The sequence below is a fragment of the Nicotiana tomentosiformis genome, chromosome 3 (genome assembly GCF_000390325.3).
Source record: "Nicotiana tomentosiformis chromosome 3, ASM39032v3, whole genome shotgun sequence".
Classification (NCBI taxonomy): Eukaryota; Viridiplantae; Streptophyta; class Magnoliopsida; order Solanales; family Solanaceae; genus Nicotiana; species Nicotiana tomentosiformis.
In genome coordinates this window covers 59434215-59457502 of record NC_090814.1, presented here as the reverse complement: position 1 = coordinate 59457502, position 23288 = coordinate 59434215, and the positions used below count along the sequence as shown (strand labels likewise).

The 23288-nt window shown below is 33.5% G+C and overlaps 1 protein-coding gene across 1 annotated transcript; it reads right to left on the bottom strand.

Annotated features, from left to right (window-relative positions):
- Nucleotides 1-1064: 1064 nt before the first annotated feature.
- Nucleotides 1065-8213, bottom strand: LOC104097076 (3beta,22alpha-dihydroxysteroid 3-dehydrogenase). Its single transcript, XM_009603590.4, has 8 exons — nt 7445-8213; nt 6688-6837; nt 6333-6599; nt 2362-2448; nt 2187-2265; nt 1757-1863; nt 1507-1637; nt 1065-1400 (listed from the first exon to the last, which is right to left on the bottom strand). The coding sequence occupies exons 1-8, from the start codon at nt 7973-7975 to the stop codon at nt 1289-1291; spliced, it is 1464 nt and encodes a 487-aa protein (XP_009601885.1). The 5' UTR covers nt 7976-8213; the 3' UTR covers nt 1065-1288.
- Nucleotides 8214-23288: the final 15075 nt, after the last annotated feature.

Genomic DNA, 23288 nt, shown 5'->3' with positions numbered 1-23288 from the left:
TGACCAAGTTGCCTTTTTTCTCTTTCTTGAGTTTTAAAGATCCACTTGCACTTGAATGGTCTTTTATCATTCGGAAGTTCGACGAGCTAGTATGTGCCATTTTTCCATAGAAATTTCATCTGGTCTTGCATGACTTTCATTACTGGTTCTTTTCTAGATGGAATAACACTTTCTTATGACTTTCTGGCCTCCCATCACTTATGAGTACATACTCCGAGGAACTGTACTTGGATGACTACCTTTTGCCATTCTGATTTCCTCAAAGGTTGAGATTGCCTCTCTATTGAAAGTTTTGCATAATAAAGTTGCCGCTAGATTTAGTAGGCGTTTGGACATAAGAATTGTAAAATTCCGGAAAAAAGTGAATTTTTTTCAAGTGAAAATGATATTTGAAAACTAGAGTTATGTTTGGATATGAATATAATTTTGGGTTGTTTTTGAAGTTTTGTGAGTGATCTGAGTGAAAATTTTGAAAAATAACTTTTTTGAGTTTTTTAAATTTTCTAAAAATTTCAAAATCCATCTTCAAGTGAAAATTTAAAAATTTATGAGTCAAACACTGATTTCGAAAAAAAGTAAAATTTTTCTTATGTCCAAACGGGCTCTTAGTTGCACAATACTTTCTTGCTAAATGCTCCTCTATTAGTCTACATGCGCTCTGTCCTCAAATTTAACACAAGTGTACTGCAACTCAACTTTTAAGGTTCAAATATAACACTAGTGTTGAATTGTAATTCAATTTTTAAGGTTCTATTTACTAGTATTTGTTACCATTTTAATGAATTTTTACGCATTTTGAATGTACATTTGAATCTAGTACCATAACGTTGAATACGCCCCTGGTGCACACGCTCTCACCCTGGCCCATAGCTAGTACGCAATTTCATAGCTCGCCTTTGGCAACCTACTGAAATTTCTTACATGCTTGTGTTCATTTACATTTCGAAACCATTAAGTTTGCTCTTATTTAGGATTCATGAGGAAGGGAACAAAAAGGTAATATACTGGTCTCTGCTGACAATTTCCTGCCCTTTACATTATAACTACTAGCTCAAAAAAATAAATAAACCAACAAATAAAATCTTCCTGATTTCCCTTTCATTCATAGCAAAGGAATGTGACTTCTGTCTCAATTCACTACAAAATAATTTAATTTCCTATGTATATGCTCGACCTATATACCATTGTCTTATTAATTTTCATGCAATTTCATTCACTACCACTTTGCTTCCTACAATCTCAGGTGCCTTTCTACTCCTCTCTTCTCCTCTCTGCTAACACGGATGCCTCATTCTTTACATGGGTCAAACAAGCTTCGACGTTGGACGATAATTGGATATCGCTTCTGCATCCTTGTCGTCGGGAAGAAAACTAATTTATCTGGTTCAGCCGGAACCCAACTGTAAAGCAAAAATTTGCACCAACAAAACCGGTCTCTACACTTCAGAAAAAATCGAAAAATTTGTGTTTTTGGAAAATGATGTCTACATAGCAAAGCGAACGTACCTATAACGAGTCACTAAATGGTGAAGGAAAACACACAGCTCTACTCTAGCAAGCTCATAACCAGGACAACGCCGTGGTCCTCCGCCAAATGGTGTGAATACATTAGGTGAGCTTGTTGATCCTGCATTACTCTGTTTACAGAAGTTTTGGTAAATGTTTATTCATGTAAGTCAACGTTTTCCTTTTCTTTATTTTGGTAACTGGGGAGTTCAGGTAGTCGTAAAAGAGAGATACGGACATAGTAACGCACCTGCCACCTCCACGGATCGAATGTACGGGCATCTTTGAAATGTTCATGATCTAGATGAACAGCTCGGAAACAAGCAAAAACCTTCCAACCTTTTGGAATAGTATAACCTGAAAGGATATCACAAGATTCAATCAATTAGATCAAGTACCAAATATTGATCATATGAAAAACATAACAATGGTCTTGTCATGACTAAAAAAGTGCATATAGTAATTGAAGTAATCATAGGCCTGGTCGACCCCCAAATTCATGACATTAGAAGAGAATATGCTATTGATTGTTAGATGCACAACTCAATTTACTTTTCACATGTAACATTCCATAGCACTTCTCTTGATTTCAAAATGACGCAGTCATATCGGAAGTGCCATGTTACACACATTGAGAGGGAAATCGCCCCTTTTCACAAACAAGAAGACGAGCATCTTACCTTTGATGTTGATATCGGTCATAGTTCTCCTGAATACTCCGCTAATTATGTTACCAACTCGTAGAGTTTCATTAACAACCTGAACATAAAAACATAGACGTATATCATGAGGGCTGAACGGATAAGAAAATTTGAGCTAAATAATATGAGTTAATTTGTTAAATAAAGCACTTACACATTGAGTGAAGGGCATGGATTTGTAGTCTTCCCACAGTAGAGACTCAACTTTACCTTTTTTTAACCTGATCTCCTCGTGCTCCTCCTGCCAAAACAAGTTTTAATTATAAATCAATAATTTATCTTTGCTAAATTCTTGGCTAATATTGTGTTTAAAAAATATATATTGTTTCCTCCTCTATTAAATAAATATGATCCAGTCTTGTGATCAATAATGCTCCCCTTTTCAGTTGATATAGGCAAGTTCTTAAAATAATGACTTGAAAGCGAGAGAGTAAATTAAGTAATGTTAAAATATCAAACCACATTAGAATTATATAAAGCAACGACGAGACAGTTTTAAAGGGACTTGAGTTTTTTAGGATAGAATAAGAAAGAACAAAGGTCAGAGTTATTGGGAGGAGGTAATACGAAAGGAAAAGATAAAAATGGCGGGCATGTGGCTGCAATTAATACAGAGCAGACAATAGACACAACCCTCCTAAGAAATTAGGAATCAGATTGAGAACTCAGCTACGTTAGCGTTGGTTCAAATTCACCAATATGCTGTCTACTTTTTCTGACTTCTAATTTACAACCCCTCGAAATCAGCATACACCTTTTTCCTAAAGTTTTCCCTTTTTCAACTTACAATCGTCTAAATCAATTACTCCTCTTATTTGAGAGAGCACCAAGTTTAAAAAAAATATGAAGATTTATATAAATTGTAATATATGTGTGACTATAGTTCCTTTATAATTTATAGTCTTAAACATGATACAGTCTTTGTATGGCTATGGCTATAAGAGCTTTTCATTGAAAGTTTAATTATTTTAAAATCAAAAAGTGGCCATTCTTTTTCAAACGAAATAAAAAGAAAATAAATTCACATAAATTAAAATAAAAGGAGTAAAAAAGGTTAAGTTCATAAAGAGAATCCTAATGAGTAATTAAAACGGTTAAGAAGCCACAAAAACATTAATCAATTGTGCATAATAAAAGAGAGTTTAGCTTCTATACAGAGCTAGGATTCGAAATTAGAATCTTCAAAATTTTAGTCTTTTTAAGTTATTGAGTTTTAAATTAATAATTTACATATTTTTAATGAATTTCTTCAGACAAATACAGAACTTGAACCAAAGTTACTAGATTCGACCGAACCCGTAACTGACATTGCTAGCTCCGCTTCTGCTTCTATACACTAACAATACAAAAAATATTTAGACACTAGTACGATATCATCAAACAAATAATTACATGTAATTGCACATAATAAATTATATATATATATATATATATATATATATATATATATATATATATATATAGAAAAAAGACAATAGGTTACAACAAGTAAAATTGATGGTGTGTAACTAAATAACCCAATTTATTAGATAAAAATATTAAAGAGAAAATAAAAAAACAAACATAGGCGTGCAGAAGTATATTCAGACTTTAAAGAGAAGGCAACATCATTTTGTCCAGTGGTTGTATCCCTAGTTATCCGGTTTTTTCCTTTATTCGACAGAGCATAGACCAGATGCTTCTGCTTTTCTTTGACTATTCTCCTCTTTACCTGACTACTTTCACCCACAAACTTTTGACTATAGGTCACATGTCTTAGTACATGTAGCTATACTCTCCATTGAATATTTAACTCTCAAAAAATATTTTAATAACCAAGGATGTGGCACAGCCGATGGGGGCTTGGGTTCAAGCACTGGGTATAGAAAAATCCTTAGTAGGGAACGCTTTCTCCGAATAGGGTCCTACGCGAATTCGGATATAATCGAACTCCAATGCGGGTACCGGACACCGGGTGAAAAACCAACAATAAAGGGAGAAATTCAAAAAATAGCCAGATTTACAAGTGGTAATTGAAAAATAGCCACAGTTTCAAAAGTAATCGAAATTTAACCATTTTTCATTTAAGATAAATCTGAACGAAAACACTATTCAAAATCCGGAAAATATTCCAGCATAATATACCGGTCCATCATATAATATGCTGGAAGTTCATACACATGTGCTTCAATCTCCGGTATATTATGCTGGAACTTCCGCGTGTTAGAGTTCCAGCATAATATGCTAGAAGCTCATACACAGGTGCACCAATCTCCAGTATATTATGTTGGACCGGTCTATGTTGCAACAAAATAGTGGCTATTTTTCAATGACTTTGCAAACGCTGGCTATTTTTGAATTACCAGTGCGAAAACTGGCTAGCACGTGCTATTTTTACAAAAAAAAAAATAATAATTAACAACTTTGTGTACCGGTTTACCTGACACATTCAAACAATTTTTTAATACAACTTTCTCTTTAAATATTTTAAATTATAAAAGTTGTAATTTATATTATCTCCGTCTTAATTTACGTGATACCGTTAGAATTTTCAAAAGTTAAATTTCTTAACTTTGACCTCAAATTTGGACATAAATTTTTAAATCTTTTAAAATAGAAATTACATATTTAAAAACTACATAAAAAGTATTATAAGTCACAATAATGAATAATTCAAAATATTTAAAAGGCATAAGAACAAAAAATTACAGTAAAAAAGAACTCATTTACCTCTTGAAAGTTGAATTGCATAAAAAAAATTGGAACATAGGGAATACTTTTATCTAATCTACTCAAAATTTATTTTAAATAGTTTAGCATGTTGAACTCAATATCTAACTGAGATAGAAGAAGTATTTTAAGTTACAAAAGCGCCTTGCTCCTGCACCAATAATTGATGACACATACCTACAATTTATGTTATGTTCTATTGGTTAATATAAATATGAATTAATATAAATATGAATAATAAGGTGGAAATATGGGAATATACGTTAATGCGTCAATTCTCTTTTATATTTCAAGTAAAAACACATGAATAAAAGATCTCCATGTTAGGCTCGCAGGGGTCCCAAGTGCATTCAATATCCACTTATCTTTTTGTGTTGTGTGTGTCACATAATACCAGCAATTACCAATAAAATAATACATGCAAATTAAGATAAAGTAATGGGGCATATTGATATTTCTAGAAAGGGTATTGAATTCAATGAGGTATGTGGTACGAACTTGGATGCACGTGTGATGTTGATACAACAAAGAGTCTAGCTAGGGACACATGGGGCTACCAAACAATCCTTTTTCTTGAGTATACCAATTGCCAATCTCTCTACTTTGTCGGCCACAAAGGCCAATTTATGAAATGATATTCATTTATTGTAGTTTAATTATTCTAATTACATACTAACCCTTTTATTCCTATAAAAATTAGCTACAAGATTCGCGTATCTCATTTTGAATTTAAATATACTAAGAGTAGGGAAAAGGTCGAACTGAAATATGCATCCGAGGAACATAGCATATGCTGAAGTATTTTTTTTTCTTTTACTAATACTGAAAGCAAGTGAATATATTGAAATAAAAAACGAGGAATTGGAGGAAAATTCGGATAAGAGGCACCAGCTAAGAGACAAACCCCCTCCCCTCCCCTCCCCACCCCAAGAAAAAAAGAGAAATATACTTTAGAATTTAAAATATTGCTTTACAAATTAAATAAGTCAAAAGGTGGCGCGATTTTAGTTTCTCGAGTACTGAGTCTAGCAAAAGGTCAATAAAGAATTACGTAGATCAAAGGTTTTTGGTTGTAAAGGGAGACTACCACTTTCGAAGAGAATATGAGGACTAAAAATTTTGGGGGAGAAATTATTCCTTGGGTTTGTACTGTGTTGAAATTGATGCCAAGTGTTTAGTTGTAGGCGGCGGGGGCGAGGAATGAGTGGAGATCCTCTCCATAATTTGCTTGGATGAGAATTTAGATAAGAAGATAATTCATCTACTACTATTGAAGAAGAAAAACAGGACCAACATGTGTTAGCAACTTTAGGGTCCACTACTCAAAATTCATGATTATTTAGGACTCCATCTTATTATGTTTCAAAAAGATGGTTATTTTTTATATTTAATAACTTTAGGAGTGATGGTTCATACCTTGAGGAGGGAAAGAGCATGGGGTGTCTCAGTAAGGAATTTGACAGCAAGGGTCATAATAGTAGAGGTAGTTTCATAGCCAGCCACAAGCAAAGCCAGCATAAAATCCACTATTTCCTCATCCGAAAATCCATCTCCTTCTACGCCGTCCCCTTCAAACAACGCCTCCAACATATCATTCTTTAATCTCTCTCCTCCTTCTCCTTCTCTCTCTTTCCTCCTCTCTCTTACCACTAATCCCAACGCCTCCGCCACCTTCCTTCTCGCCTGAAATTAAATAACAACAACTAATTAATACTATATTGTATTAAGTAATAATATTCTCCTCCAAAAGCATAACAAAAACTCAATTTACTTGAATGGCCTTGCGGTAGGTAGAAGAGAAGAAGGGCAAAGGAATGGTGAAGAAGCCTTCAATCACAAGCATGTACTCTTTCATCAGCTTCTCTGTCCACTCGCACGGATCTAAACTCATCAGCTGCTTCACTGTTAGATTAAACGTTATCTGCACATTTCCAACATCCATCACTTGTTAATACTAACTTTAGAACAAAATAATAAAGACACATAATAAAAAGTAAAGATCGAGCCAAGGAGAATGATAACATCCATCACATTCTTTCTAATGGACATGCACATGTGGTTTTATGCTTTCATGATAATTTATGCGGCCCTGTTTACTTATTACATGCATAATAATACTAATATATAGTATACTTTTGCTAGCTCCTTTTGTATACACTAAAGTTAGTCGAACTTGTGATACCCCACCAACACCAAGCATATGAAATCTGACTCATCTATCCATTTCTTTATTCTCTAAGCCAATAAAACTCATATCTCCTTTTTTGCTTGGCATGCGCCGCTTACATTTTTGGTATAGAAAAATCGATACTCCCTTGGTCTTTTATATTTTTGGTATTTGCAAACTCATTTATTTACTAATAGCTTAATCAAAAAGAGTTTTTCACTAAAGTACACTTATCTCTCTCTTTTACTTGAATATTTTTTACTAAATTATTATTATTATATGCCTTTTTGGAATGGTAACGATAAAATTTTTAAAAATTAATTATTTAATGACAAATATTTTGTAGGACGATATTGATTACCTTCTTGGCCTCTTCCATGAGGAAGACACGACCGGTCCAGGAATCCAAATTAAGCCTAACCAACCGGTCTATATCGGCCAACAAATGGTCCTTAAGAATGGAAGAATTAGCAAAACTCATGGTCAAAGAATGCATTCTTTTATGAAGACTGCCTCTCATAAGCAACAACGAATGCTTTCCTAGCAAATTCTGTAACGAACTCGGATAGCTAGATTCGAAGAGCCGGCCTTCATTCTGCAAAATGAACCGGTTCGTCTCCGGGTCAGTCGAGAAAACCGTCGGTTCACCAAATACATGGGTGGTGAAAATATTGCCGTATTTAGCAATCCGGTCATCGATGAACGGCTCCGGGTTTTCGGTTTTATAGGCGGAGATTAGCTGGAGGGTTTCTCCGATAAAAGGGAGGCCGAGTGTTCCCGGCGGGAGACGGGTTTTACGGCGGCGAAAATGGGCGGCCGCCGCTGCCCGGAGGAGAAGAAAGGTGATAAGAGAGATGGAGAAAGAGAGGAAAAGATAGATAATTAAGTCCATGTTTTATTTGTTGTGTTGTTTCACATAGAGGAGTAGCAGTAGTATAGAAAATGGTTTGTGGGTGGGTTCTTATGTAGTAGTAGCAGTAGTAATAGTGAGGGAGTGAAGGGTGAAAACATTTGGAAAATGAGAAAGAAACATTTGGAAAATGAGAAATAGAAGGTTATTAATGGAGAAGATAGAGAGAGAATCTACCATGAAATCTAGGGGAAAGAAAGAGAATGTGTAGGGGTGGATCAAGGTTTGGGATGGCAACACATTAATTTATTTTATAGTGTGGGATATTTTTCCTTTTTTAGTGGAAAGATTTTTTAATACTACTATTATAGTGTTATTGTGTGTCCTCCTTTTAAGGTTATTGATTAATCTTTGTATAGAAAACTATCTATAGTTGCATTTAAATGACCTTATGATACAAATTCTTTTCCAATTAATGTCTAGAACTTATACCCATTTTTCCTTTTTCTCTATCCCTTTATACATTTTTCCATTATGTCTCTTTTCCTTTCCTATTTTATTATGAACATGTTTTTAAATTTTAAATGGATGATTTTGTGCTAGAAATAATGAATTAGTACTAACATTTTGAATCGAATTGCCGAGTAATCAAGAGATCACCAAAATGTACCAGTCACAAACATAATTCAATAACGTACAATTAAATTTTATGTTTTAATTAACTATGTAAGTGAAGATTGTTATTGACAGTGACGCAATACATACGTTAATAAAGTTAAATATTTTCATGTTTTATTTCTTTGCATATTGAATTGAAGAAGCTATATTTGTAACACGGGCGGGGTGGCTTTAGGGTAAGGCAAGTGAAGTCATTGGCTAACGGCTCCAAAAATAAGTATTGTATTAATATTATGATATATATATATATATATATATATATATATATATATATATATATATATATATAAAGATTTCAAATTTTAATATTTTTTTTATTTGGTTAAGGTTGTACGGGTGAGTGAGTAAATACCGATAAATTTTCTCTCATTACATTAAATACTCCTAGTGTATTTAGCTTCTCAATTCTCATCAATTCTAAGTTTTCTTCCTCTATGCACACTCTTCTTTTATATATTTCTGACGATTTATATTTTTCAACTTAATTTTTTGAATTAGCTATTTCTTTTTCTCATATTTAATTGATCCATACATAAAAAAATAAGTTATTTTATTTCTCATCTTTTTAAACTAAGAAATCTTTGGGGGCAAGCGACGCAAAGTTCGAAACTCGGTATATAATGGACCCATTCTTTTATCATTTTTCACTTAAATACTGTACTTTTATTTTTTTGTGAAAATTTAAACCGTGACGAGCTCCGGCATATAAGAAGCTATGCCCTTACCACTAGACCAAAGTCATATGAGTTTGTTTTGAGTCTCATTAGTATATGTGTTTTATAAAGGAATTTTAAGTGCCTTCTAATATTTTTGATTTTAGGCCACCAAATTTGTTGTACTGCCCCTTATTTGTAACTACAAAAATGAGTTATTTTCTTATGACCGTTCTAAAAGTGACCATTTTAGAACATAATCTATACTTTATTAAAAGTACGAAGGCCCTTAGCGAAATATCGTTCGCCTTTTTTACCCTTAAAAAGAAATGTACGGATATTAAAATCAATTAAATAAATTTTAACTTATAAATATCAAACAATATATTTATAATATTTTATTGTAACTAGACATACAAATTAGGAACGTAAATATCTCATGAATTTGATAAGAATTTCAAAATTCCCATTGGATTTACACTTCTGTTCCAAATTAAATAACTTATCAATTTTGTTTCTAGGAATTATAAGGCCAACCTCTTTATTCCAAAATCTGTAATAGATAAAAAGATCAAAATTTTAAATTTTGGTTATTTGACAAATCACAACAAGATATTTGAGGACTTATGTGGAACTGATATTTTTTTCTTTATTGAGTTAGTAAAATGGGATCAATATTCATCATTTTCAGGAATAACTTAAATATATAGCTTAATAATAGTTATGTGAATTTTTAAAAGTATATATTCATCGATTTGGTATACGCGCAGAGCGCGTATTTGATAATTTAATTTGTTGAAGTGAAATATTGTCATTTCAAATTTTAAAAATAAATAAATAAATAAACACGGCAGCAAATAGTTGATTAAGCCAAGTGTAGTTAGGTTTTTGTACTTATTATGGTTAGATTATAAACCGAGGTAATAAATATAGCTTGGAGAAATTTTTTATCTTATTTTATTTTGGAATGAATGGGTTGATTTCTTAGAGTTCAAAGACAATTGCATAGTAAAAATCAAGTTGTCTGGTTAGGATAGGTATAAAGGAGTCCTTTTATCCAATTATGGAATTGTTTCTTTGAAGGAAATTTTTATATTTTAGAATAGATTGAATATATTACATTAGGGGTGTCAATGGATATTCGAAAACCGACTAAACTGACCGAATTGTACCGCACTGAACCGATTTTTAGGTATCTTTTAAAGAAATCGTAGGTTTTTATATAAATTTATAATCGCACCGATAATTAGGATAGGTTTTTTATTTTATAAAAATAAACCAAAAAAATACCGAACCGTACCGAATAAATTTTACATGTGAAAAATATATTTATATAGTAAGTTTAAAAATAATAATGCATTAAATTTTTGTTTGGGCCTTGGAATTATGAAAATTGTTGCAAGTCAATAAGTAATTAAACTCAAAATACTAATTTCTAAAACCTATTATGCTACTTCTACTTAAATTAAGTTATTTCAAGTATCTTCATTAGCAAGACACAAAGTATTATAGCGATTATGAGTAGCAAACTACAATGTATTGAATATGTTTTCTTTCATATAATTTAGATTTATGTTTTTGAATATTTAATCTTCTACAGACTTTATTCTCGAGTCCCGGTTTGGTTAATATCTTTTCACTGGTGTGATTTATATTTTCTTTGCCCTTGTTTGATTTATTTTACGTTGTTGTAGAATTGTTGATGGATCTATACTCTAGCCAATTTTATTTTTTTAATTTATCACCCTTTAAACAGTAAAAATATCTAGAGAGTTTTGCTAAGTCCTATAAAAGGACGTATGTTATTGCATTCTACTTCTACTAGCGAATTTTATATGATATTTAAAAAAATACTGAAAATTAACCGAACTGTACCGATACCGAAGAAAAACCGACATGATTGGGACGGTTTCGAAAAGTCTAATTTTGGTTATACATAATAGAATAACCGAAAATTGATATGGTACAAATTTTATAAAATAACCAGCCGAACTAAACCATTTACACCCCTATATTGCATGATGATTGAGGACTTCTATGGGACATAGTTTCTTCCATTTATTGAATTACTTAAGATAGACATTCATCAATTTTAGGAGCTTATATTTTTTATAACTTAAATATATTTTTTAATATAACTTTTGTATAATTTCTAAAAAACATTATTCATAAATGTGAAAATCTCAACATCGGATATAGAGGAGTTTGATTACTTGTTCGAAATTGATAAACATATAGTAATGGTGAATGAAAAGACTAAATCTTTTTAAGACTGTGTTACAAAATCACCGGTAAATTACTTTTAAAATCATTAGTTGAAGTAAGATTGGTATCATTTGAATTATAGATAAAGAATTAAGTAGAAATTAGTATATTCTAATTTAAAATATTACAAAAGGGGGAAATTCATGATTTAAAGAGAAAACTTGGCATTGCTTGGGATACGAGAGAAAACAATCTATAATCTAAAATTACGGAGGAGTACGAGTTTTAAATTTTAATAAAAAGTTGGAGAGGAAAATGGTTTTGATCACCCATCTATATAATATCTAAATGCGGTATGTACCTTTTTCAATTAATTATATCACCAATTACCCAATTTTATACGCATTACAAAGTGACAATTTAAATTATTGATGTGATTTTGCGAGTTTCTCACGTGATTCTATAAGTTTCTTTTGATTTCTGCAGTGCACTTGAGAAGAAATTTGAAAGTTTTTCTCCCCACCTTCTGATTTCAATTATGTGAGACTCTATTATTTAGTGATTTCTCCAGCCTGAGAAATGAATGTAAACGATATATATTTATTTTTTCGGTCTAAATAAACGATATTCATGTATCCTGGCCCATTAACTAACTTCCAAATAAACTCCAGCTCCAGTCGCAGAATAACACCATATTTTTAAGATATGCGCTATGGGCGTGTATCTTATCAGTAAGTATAAAATTTTATATAAATATTAGTAAGCTATGTATATTTGACACGCAATTGTTAATTATCATTTTGAAAGTATTTCTACAATTTGATATTGAATAAAATAGTATAATAATTATGGATATTAAAATAATTTATACATAGGCATAGTGACTAGAATGTGTATTTAAATTTTGATACATAAATTTAATAAAAGGAGTGTTTGACTAAAGGATAATGGACATACAATTATATATACCAAAGGATCAAAACATATTTTTTTTCACAAAATTCTTTTTCTATTTTTATTTTTGCTAAAATAATTAAATCATATAAAATTAAGTGGTTTTAATATTATGATGGTTATAAATATATTTTTAAGAATAAGAAAAATTGAAGAAGTGTTGGTCAACATCATCGACTTTAGTTATAATTTAATACTTATTCTTTCTCTATTTTTATTTTTACTAAGATACTTAAATTATATAGAATTAAAATATTAGCTCATTGAAAATTAGAAAATAAATTTTAATATATAGCATATAAAATATTAATGGCAGTTATCATTATATCTAACATAGAATATATATTTATATTAATATATTATTTCTCGTAATTGTATAAATACTTACCACTAATAGATTTATTCTAATCTATTTTAAATAATTAATCATATTTAAGGGAAAAATAAGACAAACTTAACGTGTACATTTGGAGAAAACTCAAAAAGAAGTTTTATCACTATATTCCTAATGTGTACCATAAATTGATATAGTAACGTTATTCTTTTATTAATTGAAAAGCGCATAAAATTTAGGAAATATTTTAGGATTTATTATGTAATTCAAATAAGATAAGGAACGATTGAGTAAATAAAATTTGACTTGATTTTAAAGTCCTAAATATTAGGAACGTAATTCAAATTAATATTTTATTCAATGTAAAATCGATTTTTAAAGAGTAAAAAAGGCGAACAAGATTTTGCTAAGAGTCTTCGTACTTTTAATATAGTGTAGATAATAACACTAATAATAATAATAATAATAATAACACTAATAATAATAACACTAACAATAATAATAATTATAACAACAACAACAACAACAACAACAACAACAACAAACCTAGTTTAGTCTCACAATTGGGATATGGGGAGGATAGATAGTACGCATACCTTATCCCTACGGTGAATGTAGGGAGACTGTTACCAGTAGACCCTCGGCACGACAAAAAATGAGAAAAGAGCAGTAACAACAAGCAATAACGAGAACAAGATAAAAGAAAACAAAGCGAAAGAAACAACACGAAAATAAAAATCTATAATATTTGAATACAAGGTTGCCACTAATAACACTGAAAATGTCTTGTAACCCGCACAACTAGTGTAACGATTCGACCGGTTATTTTATGTATTTGAGCCCCCTTTCCCCTTTTAAAGCTTTTCGTATGTGTATTTTGATTTTATAACTTGCGAGGATGGTTAGTTTTATTACGAGGAGGTTTTAGAATGATTTGGACCCTTTAGTTCTTGCTTTAGAAGCTTAAGTTGGAAATGTTGACCTAGGTTTGACTTTTATGAAAACGATTCCGGAACGATATTTTGATGGCTTCGATAGGTTCTTATCGTGATTTTGGATTTAAGCATATGCCCAAAATTAGATTCGGAGGTCCCTAGGTTGATTTGACTTGTTTTGCCGAAAGTTGACAATTTGAAGGTTTAGAAATTCCATAGGTTTGACCGTAGGTTGACTTTATGACTATTGGGTTCATAATTTGATTTTGCTACTTGGTATAGGTCCATTTTGCTATTTGAAACTTGTCCGCAAAATTTAGTGTCATTCCGAGTTAATTTGATAGAAAGCATATGCTTGGCTGTGATTCTAGAGATTCTTGAGTTTCCTTTTAAATTTTATGTGTTTTGATGTCCGATTCTTGGTTTCGGATATTATTTTGATATTTTGATCGCACGAACGAGTTCGTATTATGTTTTTAGACTTATATAAGTTTTTGGTGTGGAGCCCCGAGGGCTCGGGTGAATTTCAGACGTGTTTCAAATTGGTTTGAACTCATTTATAGGTTGTTGGTGTGTTGGTGCTCTAGTTATCGCAATTGCGAGCACCAGCATCACAATTGCGAAGTAGGCAGGGAGGGATCAGGTATCGCAAATGGAATGCCTTACTCGCAATTGCGAAGAAAGTCTTGGGCTGGGTAAGGTCGCATTTGCTGAACGTTGCGGCATTTCCCTGTGTTGTCAGGCACCTCATTTGCGAGGCGTTGTTCGCATTTGCAAGGGTTCACAATTTGCGACTTCCGCACTTGAACAAAAGGGCTGGAAAAATGGGACTTAACTTCATTTTCATATTTTAGAATCCTAGACTCGGTATGTGGCAATTTTGAGGAGGGATTTTCACATACAATCATTGATTAAGTGATTTTGATCTATTTTCAATTATATTACATGATTATTTGTGAGATTTAACCTCTAATCCATGGAAATTGAAGAGAGGTTTTGAAATTTTTTGTCTATGTTCTGAAAAATAAAAATTTAAGATTTGAGAGTCGAATTGGACTCGAATTTAAAAATAAAATACATATATGGATTCGTGGGGTTAAGGGTAGTCGTGATCTACCTTTGGACTCAGGTTTTGACCGGGCGAGCCCGAATTGACTTTTGGGAAATTGTATAAAGATCTTAGATTTATTAATCGAAAGTGATTTCTCTTTGCATTGTTTGATGATATTAAGTCATTTTTTGTTAGATTTGAGTCGCGCGGAGGTGAATTTTAAAGGAAAAGCCATTTTTAGTGTTGATTTGGCTTAGTTGAGGTAAGTATCTTGCCTAACTTTATGTGGGGGAACTATTCCGTAGGATTTGGTTAAATTACACTATTTGAATTATGTGGAAGACGTGTACATGAGGTGACGAGTGTGTACATGACCTTATATGTGGAAATTAATCGGTTTTGACTCTTAGGTTACTTGTATATATTTAATTAAAGTTGTTGTTCTTGTAACATCTTTCGTTGTTGCATTCATTCTTATATAATTTAATTAAAGTTGTTATTACATGTTTTATCTTTCATTATCGAGTTTACTCTTATATGCTTTAATTGTAGTTACTATTACATGTTCTATCTTTCCTCGTCAAGTTTACTCTTATATGTTTTAATTGAAGTTGTTAACATATATTCTACATTTCATTATCGAGTTTGCTCTTATATGCATTTAATTGAGGTTGTTGTTATGTCACGACCCAAAAATCTCACCTGTCGTGATGGCGCCTATCTCAATACTAGGCAAGTCAAAAATCCCAATAAACCACGATTTCTTAAAAATTTGAAAACAAAATAATTAAATTGAGCGGAAGAAATCTCAAAATTTCAAATATAGCACTTCCAAAATCCGATGTCACTGAGTGCATGAGCATCTAATGTGAATACAATATTTGACTAATAAAAATCACTGCCTGAAAGTATAGAACAATAAAATAAATGAAGGAAAGAGAGACAAGGTCAGCGGATGCTAAGCAACTACATTGATAGTCTCCAACTGGTAGTACTCTGAAATCTAACAATCTCCGTGTCCGAAAGCACGTGGATCTGCACACGAGGTGCAGAGTATAGTATGAGTACAACTAACTCAATAAGTAACAAGACTAACCTCTGGGCTGAAAGAAATGATGAGCACCGCAGGTACAGTCCAGTAAAAATAATGGTACAGAAATGTAGGCATGCTTTCAAGTTCAACAGTTAAACTCAGTACAAGTGAAATAGATTAATACTGCATGGTATGAGGAATATGACATCTCAGTAGTAAGACCTTCTGTAGATTCTGGTCACCAATTATTCGGTCACTCGGTACAGTTTATGGCCAATCCAGCCCAGGGGTGTTCCAACCCGTATATCAATACATATCGACTGACAGTCAGTCACTCAGTACCGTATAAGGTCAATCCATCCCTAGGATAATTTATCCCTAAATATAAATGATACTGACAAGATCTATGTCTAGATAACTTATTACAATACAAATAAGTAAGGCAAGTCCATGCCTTAGGAAAATCTATCCCAATTATATATATAAGTAGAAAGGCAAGTCCATGCCCTGGGAAGTCCATCCCGAATATCGATGATCATCTACGCTCACTGGGGGTATACAGACTTCAGAGGAGCTCCTTCAGCCCAAGCGCTATAGAGCTCACATTAACATCACTCGCACGGACAACTCACATGCTATAGTATCAATATCTGAAACCGCACGGACAACTCACGTGCCAATAACATAATCCGCCTAGCATGGTCACATGCCTTTAATTCAAGCATAACATACATGAGCAATCAAATAAGTACACATGAACCATCGTAACTGATCACAACTCCAGTACTCGCATGGCCACCACATCCTTCATGCACGATCATCCCACTAGGAATATTTTCATAATTCTTCCGTGCCACATATCAATAATTTGAATATCAACAGTCTATCAACCAGGAGAGTACCGCAATACTAATGAACATCCATAAATCAAAACACAATGCCCCTTTCAGCCGCGCACCCTTCTCAGGGATTACCGAGCAACTATAACATTCATCTAAATATATAACACTGACCATTTTGTCCAGAATTCGTGATCTTCCTTTCAAGAATGAACTGGCACCTTGTACATATAAATCTAAATCTCGCACAACACATCACATCTATCATGCCATCATGTGACGAGCACAAGAATCTCATTATCAACTTTGAGTCACCAGCAAATTACATACCCTATTAGTTAGAAACCTCTCTCTTGCTTCTTTCCAGGAGGAAATCACAATACATAACATGTTCCATACACCGGTAGAAAATATCCGGTTCAAACCATGGTAGAAACCATCATGAACACTTTAAAATCCATTTGCACATAACCAAGCTATCAGAACTGAATTCTTCTAACTCCACCAAGCCACACAGGTTGCCAAATCTGAGAGTATTGCCACCTAAAATTTCTGTAAAGTCTCACCACATCATAATTACCCCTATAAATACCACAACCGAAACACCTAAACTAAAAATACCTTATGCGAATTTAAAATTGTTCCTCTTTCCTTTCTTATACTGAAATGTAGAATCCATAACAGAATTACCGCACGTCCCGATACCATCCAATATAAGTAACTGATTCTAGGGATATACAAGTTTGAAAAATTTTCAATTTCCAAATATACATTTTGAATCCATTAGAACCCTCTTGAGAGTCATCCACTCTGCTCAAATCTAATTTACTCCGCTCCAAACGGGCCGAAAGACTGTGCTCCTTTAGCACAATCAACACTCAAATAAGTAACTCTGCCTTAACATGACCAATCAAATTCACACTTCGTGTGCACTACATCCTTCAAATTAACAACTTAATCATTCCATAATTTTTATATTTTCATAAAGTGAAATGTAACCCGTATTCAGGAATTTACTTACCCGAGTCATCCTCGATCTCCACCTCTGTAACTCTTAACTAAACTACAAGTATGCCTCAGACCAAAACTAAAATTTAAACATATAATCATGAATTGAATTGTCAATAGCAGATTCCCCCACTCGGCTCAAAGTTATAGAACAAAACACTCGATAATTCATAATACCCATACTTTATTACTGCCATAATACTGCAGTCAGTTCAACAAAAATTCTTCTCAAGCTTATGCAACACCCACCATAAACTACCTCAATCATCCGCTAAGTTCACATATATTCTCGCCACAATCAAGTCAACTTTCTCAACTAGATTCAAATTCAAATCTCAACACATACGCCCTGCTGGTAGAAAAGAAACTCTCCACTCAACATTATAAGGAGCACACCTACGTAGATTACTCCGTAGGAGATAACCCACCTGCTTAGTCTCAAATTGACATCTTGTTATACCCTTTCGCAGCCACAATTACTATGAAATCACTTAATATTTCTGAGTCCAAACTCATTAACCAGACACGAGAATTTAATTTTCCCCAAAATTTAACAATGTGAAAGATCTTTCAAAACATTCACACTCGAGATTGTACGTCACATCAAAACGAAAATAAAGCACCCAATGGCCTTCCTTTACATTTCAAGGAAACACTTCTCATCACATTCAAATCATCTTAACACATCCTGTAGTCACATCATACTCATCACAAAGCCATTCCACCGCTCATCGAGCCACAAATTCCACTCGTAGGGACATTACAGGACATATGAGTCCAAATGTACAGGTTACAACTGAAGCTATCAAACCTAAGCTGCGGTCTAAACCTGGTCTCAAGTCCTCCAGACCGGCCCATCACCAAAACATAGAATACACATCTTGAACCTCGTTCATAGAATCACAAGCCGGTGATGCATAACTGATACCGAGCGCTCATATGCGCATACGAAATGCGTGGAAGGAATTCAAAGAGTTAGGTTTCAAGCTGAATCAATTCCGCACGATAGAATACAAGAAAGTAAAATTTTCCTAAGGTTTTGGCAGCCTCTCAAAGATAAGTACAGACGTCTCCGTACCGATCCGCAAATCTCTACTAAATCTGGTAATGACTCGTGAGACCTATGTCACCTAAAGCTCTGATACCAACTTGTCATGACCCAAAAATCTCACCTGTCGAAATGGCGCCTATCTCAATACTAGGCAAGCCAAAAATTCCAATAAACCACCATTTATTTTAAATTTGAAAACAAAATAATTAAATCCAGCGGAAGAAATCTCAAAATTTCAAATATATCACTCCCAAAACCCGGTGTTACTGAGTACATGAGCATCTAATGTGAATAGAATGTTTGACTAATAAAAATTATTGTCTGAAAGTATAGAACAATACAATAATTGAAGGAAAGAGAGACAAGGTCAGCGGACGCCAAGCAGCTACCTTGATAGTCTCCAACTGATAATACTCTGAAATCTAACAATCTCTGTGTTCGAAAGTAACTGGATCTGCACACGAGGTGCAGAGTGTAGTATGAGTACAACTAACTCAATAAGTAACAAGACTAACCTCTGGGCTAAAAGAAATGATGACCTCCGCAGGTACAATCCAGTAAAAATGATGGTATAGAAATGTAGGCATGCTTTCAAGTTCAACAGTTAAACTCAATACAAATGAAATAGATCAATACTGCATGGTATGAGGAATATGACATCTCAGTAGCAAGACCTCCTGTAGATACTGGTCACCAATTATTCGGTCACTCGGTACAGTTTATGGCCAATCCAGCCCAGGGGTGTTCTAACCCGTATATCAATACACATCGATTGACAGTCAGTCACTCAGTACCGTATAAGGCCAATCCAGCCCTGGGATAATTTATCCCTAAATATAAATGATACTGACAAGATCCATGTCTAGATAACTCATTATAATATAAATAAGTAAGGCAAGTCCATGCCCTGGGAAAATCCATCCTAATTATATATATAAGCAGTAAGTAAGGCAAGTCCATATCCTGGGAAGTCCATCCCGAATATAGATGATCATCTACGCTCACTGGGGGTGTACAGGCTCCGGAGGGGCTCCTTCAGCCCAAGCGCTATAAGTTGACTGCGCTCACTGGGTGAGTGTGCAGACTCTCGGAGGGGCTCCTTCAGCCCAAGCGTGATATAAAGAAAATATGGCCTACTGCAAGCGGCCAGTCCCGATCCGTATAATAACAAAGCCTACAAGTCCTGCTGCAGGTGGGCAGCCCCGATCCATAAAATAGTAAAGCCAATAAGGCATGCTGTAGGCGGGCAGCCCCGATCCAGAACAATAATAATGTATAAAGCCATTCTGGCCTGCTGCAGGCGAGCAACCCCGATCCCTTTAATACTAACATATATAAAGCCAAATGGCCAGTTGCGTTGCGCAACTCAATCCCATAAATATCCTCGCAATGGACAATTATTACTGAGTGTGAAATGTATATTTTAGAACAATTAATTCAACAGCATCACGACCCCATGGGTCCTAAAATATCGGCACATAGCCTAAACATGATCTTTATTACTAGCCTCAGCTTAATTCCTCTAACACGTGCCACATGTTCAGATAATCATATGATTCTTTAATTTTACTACTTCACAGGATTTATTCAAGATACACTTTCTGTGATGCACGTCTACATGTTCGTCACCTATCGTGTGTGGCACCTCCAAACAATTCATATCATACCAAATTCGGGGATTCATACCCTCAGAACCAAGTTTAGAAATGTTACTTACCTCAAACCGTGTAATTCTTTACTCCAGTATGCCTTTGCCTCGTGAATTTGCCTCCAAACGCCTCGAATTTAGCCACAATTAATTCGTTTCAGTCAATAAAATTTATTGTAATTAATTTCATATGAAAATATAATTTTTCCATAAAAATTCGAATTTTAGCTCTAAAATCGCTCGTGGAGCCCACGTCTCGGAACCCGACAAAAGTTACAAAATATGAACTCCCATTCAACCATGAGTCCAACCATATAAATTTCACCAAATTCCGACATCAACTCGGCCCTCAAATCTTCAATTAAAGTCTTTGAAGATTTCCACTATTTTCAACCCAATCTTTACCCATTTGAACTCAACATTCTTTCCATAAAGCTTATTGATATGTATAAATAATACTATTACGCCTAATAATCATACTCTTAATCACCCATCATTACCCAAACTCGAAATTGAAGATTAGGAGTTCGAACCTTACCTCTTTGATGAAGAACTTGAGGAATTTCTTGTTGGATTTCAAGGCTTGGACAAGAATTTAATGAACAAGACACTTCATCTACTTCCTCTCTCTAGAACACTCTCACTTCTCTCTAAAATCTTCAGATAATTATCCCAGAATAAGCCTCAAAACCTATTTATCAAAATGGGACCGGGTTATGAAAATAGAAAAATTACCCCTCCAAAAATAGGTATGCAGTCGCACAATGGACCGCACAATGGGTATGCGGGTTGCACAATGGACCGCAAAATCGCTGCCGAAAACTGGGCTGCGCTGGGCATATTGGCGACCATTTTGCGGTCGCACAATATGTCATTATGCGATCGCATAATGATTCTGCAGTCGCACATTTGACCGCAGAATCGTATTTTTTCCAGCCTTTGGTAATTTGGTCATAACTTCTTGTAGGAATGTCCAAATGATGAACGGTTTAAAGAGTTAGAAACTAGACTCAAAGATTTTTGATTTGATAGGTAATATACCATATAACACTTCATATCATGAGAGTTATGCTCATTTGAAGTTAGGTCTTGTGCGAACTCACTTGAAACTTTAATCTTATGAAATTTCCAACTTCTACATTCGATGCCGAAACTTATCGAATCAAGTCCGATTGACCTTAAAGTTTGCACACAAGTCATAAATGATAAAATGAAGGTATTTCAATTTCCAGAATTGGATTCCAACCTCGAAATCAAAAAGTCAACCCCCAGTCAATCTTCCCAAAAATTCAACTTTTGGCATTTTAAGCCTAATTCCACTATGGACCTCCAAATAATTTTTCGGTCATACTCCTAAATTCAAAATTATCATACGTAGTTATTGAAATTATCAGAATTAAATTCTGAGATCATTTATACATAAGTCAATATCCGGACAACCTTTCCAACTTAAGTTTTCAATTATAAGACTAAGTATCTCATTTCACTCTGAAATCCTTCTGGACCCGAACCATCTAATCCGATAAGTCATAAATTAATTGCAAGGTATAAATTGAGCAGTAAATGGGAGAACGGGGCTGTGATACTCAAAACGACCGGTCGGGTCGTTACATGTTATATGTCATACTTTTCATTGTTGAGTTTATTCTTGAATTGCAGAAATTTGTCCAAGGAGGAAAGTTTAGTATCAAGAAGGCATACCTATCTCTCACCCCCAGCACCAGAAAGTAGAATGGAAATATCTGATCATGAAGCCAATGCTACCACAACATCAATTCATTGTTTGGCTTGCACTACAACAAAGATTAGCTATAGCTGATCGATTATAAAGATGGAAGATACTTGTCCCTAAGGAATGTGTACTATGTAACACTAGTACAGAGAAAAACTTAGCTCACCTCTTCTTTGTATGTACATTCTCTGCTACTATATGGAATATGCTACTGAAATGGATCGGAGAGCACAGGCAATTGGGAAGTTAAGTGGATAACCAGGAAAGTGAACAACAATAGAGTGCGAGCAGAAGTGTTGAGTTGGCCCTTTGCTGCAATAATTTATCACATTTGGGGGGAACACAATGCTCGAAGATTCCAACAGAAGCAACAACATACCAAGTAGATCATTAGGGAGATTGTACTCCAGCTACACATTAGAGGACAACAACAAAGTAGATGGAGGAAGATACTAAATAGTTTAGATAGCTTTCCTTGCTAGCCATAGCGGATAGATATAAAGTTTAATTCTGTCTATGTGATAGGCAGAATATGAAATAGAGGCTTTGTTCTTATAGTCCAAAAGAACAAACGGTTGTAAATATAATCTTGGTTAAATAAATTTTTTAATGATTGACCAAAAAAAAAAGATACTTAGCAAACTTTTTAAAATCTTACCAGTGAGGAAAAAATTTGAGGTTATTGGTTGGAGAGAAAGAGCATGCGCGAGAATTTTTTGAAGAAAAGGAAAATGACGAAGCTTGAAGTTTTGCTTAAATAGAAACTATGTATTTAGAAGAGTTTTAATTGATTTTAAAGTCCTAATATTATGACATAGTTCAAATAAGAAAAATTATAATAAGTAAAATTTTAGATTTTTAGTTTATTTTAAGATAAAAATATTAGAAAAATAATTAAATGACTGTTCCTAAATATTAAAAAATAATTAAATAAATTTCTAAATATCTTAGAAAATAATTAAATAATTATTTTATCCAGTATAATTCTATTTTCTTAGTATATACACTTCGCGCGTGTCCCCATATCAATGATTATTTAATTTTTTATTTTTACATAATTTTTAAAAAATAATATGTTCTAGTTATAAAATAAAAATTAAATTAAGAAGTGTAAGTTCCTAAAATAATGAATATTAATTGCATTTAGCTAGCTCTATAACAAAAAAAAAGTAAGGAATTGTAATTCGTTGGAATGAATGCAAGAAAATAATAATAATAATAATAATAATAATAA

What these genes read in the sequence shown, in the direction of transcription:
- LOC104097076 (XM_009603590.4), bottom strand. Translation starts at nt 7,975, where the DNA reads ATGGACTTAATTATCTATCTTTTCCTCTCTTTCTCCATCTCTCTTATC. An exon ending in CCATGCCCTTCACTCAATGT is followed by an intron (nt 2,266 to 2,361) that starts GTAAGTGCTTTA and finishes TTTTATGTTCAG; the next exon opens with GTTGTTAATGAAACTCTACG. An exon ending in GACCGATATCAACATCAAAG is followed by an intron (nt 1,864 to 2,186) that starts GTAAGATGCTCG and finishes ATATCCTTTCAG; the next exon opens with GTTATACTATTCCAAAAGGT.